This window comes from Macrobrachium rosenbergii, chromosome 23 (genome assembly GCF_040412425.1).
Source record: "Macrobrachium rosenbergii isolate ZJJX-2024 chromosome 23, ASM4041242v1, whole genome shotgun sequence".
In the NCBI taxonomy this organism is placed as follows: Eukaryota; Metazoa; Arthropoda; class Malacostraca; order Decapoda; family Palaemonidae; genus Macrobrachium; species Macrobrachium rosenbergii.
In genome coordinates, this window is record NC_089763.1 from 58,682,659 (window position 1) to 58,686,909 (window position 4,251).

General features: G+C 36.4%; 1 protein-coding gene across 1 annotated transcript; it reads right to left on the bottom strand.

The window, feature by feature from the left end:
* Positions 1-681: 681 nt before the first annotated feature.
* LOC136851132 (KH domain-containing protein 3-like) lies at positions 682-4,251 on the bottom strand. Its single transcript, XM_067125099.1, has 2 exons — positions 4,223-4,251; positions 682-1,114 (listed from the first exon to the last, which is right to left on the bottom strand). The coding sequence occupies exons 1-2, from the start codon at positions 4,249-4,251 to the stop codon at positions 682-684; spliced, it is 462 nt and encodes a 153-aa protein (XP_066981200.1).

Genomic DNA, 4,251 nt, shown 5'->3' on the forward strand with positions numbered 1-4,251 from the left:
AAAATTAAAAGCATTATCACATCTTTGAGGAGTTAAAGTAGACTGCTTAGTACATTTGTTTTGGGAATCTCTCCAAGGGAATGGTATTTGCATCTCAGCTGATTATGTACTCAGCAGGGAAACTTGTAGTACTCAGCAGGGAAACTTGTAGAAGATTTAAAGATTGAGATTTGATTGGAATTGAAAGAATGAAGAAGATCAATGGAGCCTTAGTTCCACTTCCATATTTATTTATTACATTCAGTTCTACTCACTTGCCTAATGTAATAAAAGCAGCATGGTTACATTTTAAGGTTAAGCTGTATATCCCAAGACCGAAGAGAGTTTTTGTTGTCAAGAATATGGACATATGTTAGGATCTTGTAGGCAGAAGCTACAAGACAAACCTGCGACATGTGTTAAATTTGGTGAACCAGAGCATGGTGTGTGTTATATGGAAGCAAAATGTATACGTTGTGGAGACAATCATCCATCTTCTTCACAGAGTTGTGATGGAAAAAGAAATCCAGACAGTAAGGGTAATTGAACGTATCACATTTAGAGAGGCAAAAGAGAAAGTTTTCAATATGTTTGACCAGGAATATTCTTTTCCAGTATTGCTGCCAGCTGAAGAAGAAATGTAAATGCTACCAGAGGTGCTTTCTTTTGTAATGTAAAGGGAAGATCATTGGAGACCTATAATCATGCCTCTTGGGAGGCTGTGCCAGTAATTTCTAGCACGTCTGCCTTTTCGAAGGCTGTGCCAGTAATTTCTTGTGCTCCTGCCTCTTGGGAAGCTGCACCATTGATTTCTGGCACTCCTGCTTCTTCAGAGGCAGTGCCAGTAATTTCTTGTGCTCCTGCCTCTTGGGAAGCTGCACCATTGATTTCTGGCACTCCTGCTTCTTCAGAGGCAGTGCCAGATGTACCTGGCACTCCTGCCTCTCTGGAGGCTGCACCACTTATACTTGTTGTGTCCTTTTCTTTGGAGGCTGTGCCAACTGTAGCTGGCACTCCTGCCACTTTGTAGGCTGCAGTATCTGCATCTGGTGCTTGTGTCTCCCTTGAGCCTGCACCAGTTGTGACTGGTGTTCCTGACGCTTCGGAGGATACACTGATTTTGTCTAATAATCCTCTGTCAAAGATACCATCAAAAGTGCCCAACACTCACAATACTGAGGAGGTTGTGCCATCTGCTGTAGGTTCTGCCTCCATAGGAACAGCACCGTCATCAACCCTGAAATGGAAGGCAGCCATAAACAATCAGTCTTCTTCCGGGAAAAAAAAACAGAAGCAAGGCAGTAAAGTAAAATCACTGAAAAGGGGTTCCAGTTTAACGACCTCAAAATGTAAGTAAAATTCATTCACTTGCTCCAGTGAAACTGTCAGGGATTAAGAGATAAATGGAAATAACTATGGTTGGTCATATCAGAATTGTCTCCTGTATGTATATCTTTGCAGGAGACTGTGAAAGGTAATAATACATGTCCGTGTCCACAAGAGTATACAGCCTATCATTCTCCATATAACATTAACATAGGAAGCCATGGGGATGTAGTTTTATATATTCATAATGAAACCTCATAAATTCCTATTAGTATCCAGTCAACACTGTAAGTGATATGTGTGCAGATCCATTTGCAAAGAAAATGTACAGTATGCTCTCCCTACTTACCTACATAGTGAAGTCTTCCACACAGATGAGTTTAAATCCCATATTCAGCAGCTACCACGTCTCTCTGTTATTCTAGGAGATATGAATAGCAGAAACCCGCTTTGGGGTGATATTGTTGCCAATCAGAGAGGAAATAGCCTGTGTTCCATCATAAAAAGTGAAAATATTGGAATCCTAAACACGGGGAGTCTACACATTTTCTTGTTCAAACAGGCATGTTGTCAACAGTTGACTTACCCGTATGCAGTGATGACTGCTTTATTGACTTCAGTTGGAGAGTGCTAAACAATAGATTTACCGGTGAACACTTTCCATTTGTCTCCTCCATATTCAAGTCTACCTAAATGAAACATTGGTAAAGCTGACTGAGCAACATTCCAGGAACACAGGTCAGTAGATGACTTGGCTGATGACTTTTCCTCTGTAGATGATCATTTTATGTTTTCAATAAAGTTATATTCTCGTTTAGTCTTCAATCAAGATCTAGGGCTTCAGATATATTTATCCACCGACTAGTTTCATGGTGGACTTGTAAAGGCCAGGAAACTCTTAGAACCATGAGGTCAGCTTTCACCAGATATGCAGACGAAAATGTGAGTATGACTGTATTGAATTTCGAAAAGCAAGAGCTCATTTTCTCATGGAAATTAAAAAGGCACAGTTTTCATATCATTAAATTCAAAATGCCACTGACATTAGTGTGGAAGAGGGTTAGAAAAATAGCAGGCAAATTGACTCCTTGTCAACTTCAGTTATCAAGATCAGTGGTTATGAAGTAGCAGATCCCTAGCTAATAGCAAATAATTTTTCTAATGATTTTGCTAATGTTCCAAAGAAAGATGATGAAAGGCCCTAATCTCCTCCAAGACAGGTAATGGAACATGTAGAAATTGATTTTCATACATCAGGGAATGAACACTATACAGTAATGTACCTGTTACTATGAAGGAATTTGAATCAGCCTTGAGAAAGTGTAGTGAATCTGCTCCAGGACTGGATGTTCAGTGGCTAAAAATACCCCTGAAAATACCAAATTTTCCATATTAAGCCTTATTAACAAAATTTTCGAGAACATGTCTTCCCTAAGCTATGAGAGATGTTAAAATCTGCCATTTTTTAAACCAGGGAAATACTCTTTCAAGATAGAGAATTATTGATGCATTCCATTGACATCATGTATGTGTAAGATGATGGAAAAAATGGTGAATACTCTTTGATGTGGCATTTGGAACGTGATAAATATTTGTCACCTGCTCAGTGTGGTTTTTGAAGTATGCATTTCACAACTGATGTGTTGGTTCAAATGGAATTTTTAGTATGTGAAGCTTTTGATAACAAACACCATCATGTAATGTTTTTCTTTGATCTTGAAAAGGCTTATGATACAACATAGAGATATGGAATTTTGAGGATTCTTTATAAATGTAACCTGAGAAGCAATTTGCCTCTTTTTATCAAGGCTTTTTTAAGTAATAGATTATTTTAGGTCCAGGTTTTAGCAACAGTGTCAGATGTATTCACCCAAGGAGTGCCAGAAGGAAGTGTTCTAAGTGTAACCTTGTTTGCATTAGCAATCAATGGGCTAGCCAAAGTAATTCCCACAGATGTAATATATACCCTTTATGTTGATGGCCTTTCGATATCTTTTGCAGCAATAACGATGGCAGTGGCCAAATGCCACGTTAAGAAATGTCCCGTGAGGCAATGAAATAAATATTTTTAGATGATTCCTCTCAACGTGATAACTCTGTAGCAGTTTTCTCAGATGACTCAACGTTAGATGCTGGCATCAGCTTTAGATTTGCCTTCCCTGATATAGAAAGAAGCTGGAGACTGTCATCGGTTGCGTCTAATTTTACAGCAGAACTGCTTGCAATTTTAAAGTCCATAAAGGAAATTTATCTCAGAATGGAAATAGTTTTATTATATATTGTGGCTCAAGAAATGTTTTTATTATATATTGTGACTCAAGAAGTGTTCTTCAGTCTTAGAATCTTTTAACCCTTTACACACACTGATTTTAAAGATATTGAAATTGCTCTTGTTAGTGAAAAGAAGAGATAAAGAAGTCAGTTTTTGCCAGGTGCCTTACGTTGTTGGGATGGTTGGGAACGAGTAATCTGTTTAATATGAGTAAAGTAAGGGCTGCATAGGTAACAAAACAAAAAAAAAACTAATAAAAAGCTCAGCCAAAATGAAAAATGGTTGAAATTGATTGACTGATTATGACTACTAAAACTGGTGTTGCAACATGTAAGATTTTGACGCTGTAATAATTTAGGAAACTAAGAAATGGATAAGAAAATTTGAAAGAGTTTCATATTTATATAATAGTTTATATATATATATATATATATATATATATATATATATATATATATATATATATATATATATATATATATATATATATATATATATATATATATATATATATATATATATATATATATATATATATATATATATATATATATATATATATATATATATATATATATATATATATATATATATATATAGATAGATAGATAGATAGGACCACGATCTCTCATCGGGCTTACTTACTCTGGTCCGGCTGCAGTACTGTGGGTCAT

Bases quoted from the DNA above. Each gene is read 5' to 3' on its own strand.
- LOC136851132 (XM_067125099.1), bottom strand. From the start codon at position 4,251: ATGACCCACAGTACTGCAGCCGGACCAGA. The intron at 1,115-4,222 runs GTAAGTAAGCCC...TATCTTTGACAG, and splicing joins AGTACTGCAGCCGGACCAGA to AGGATTATTAGACAAAATCA.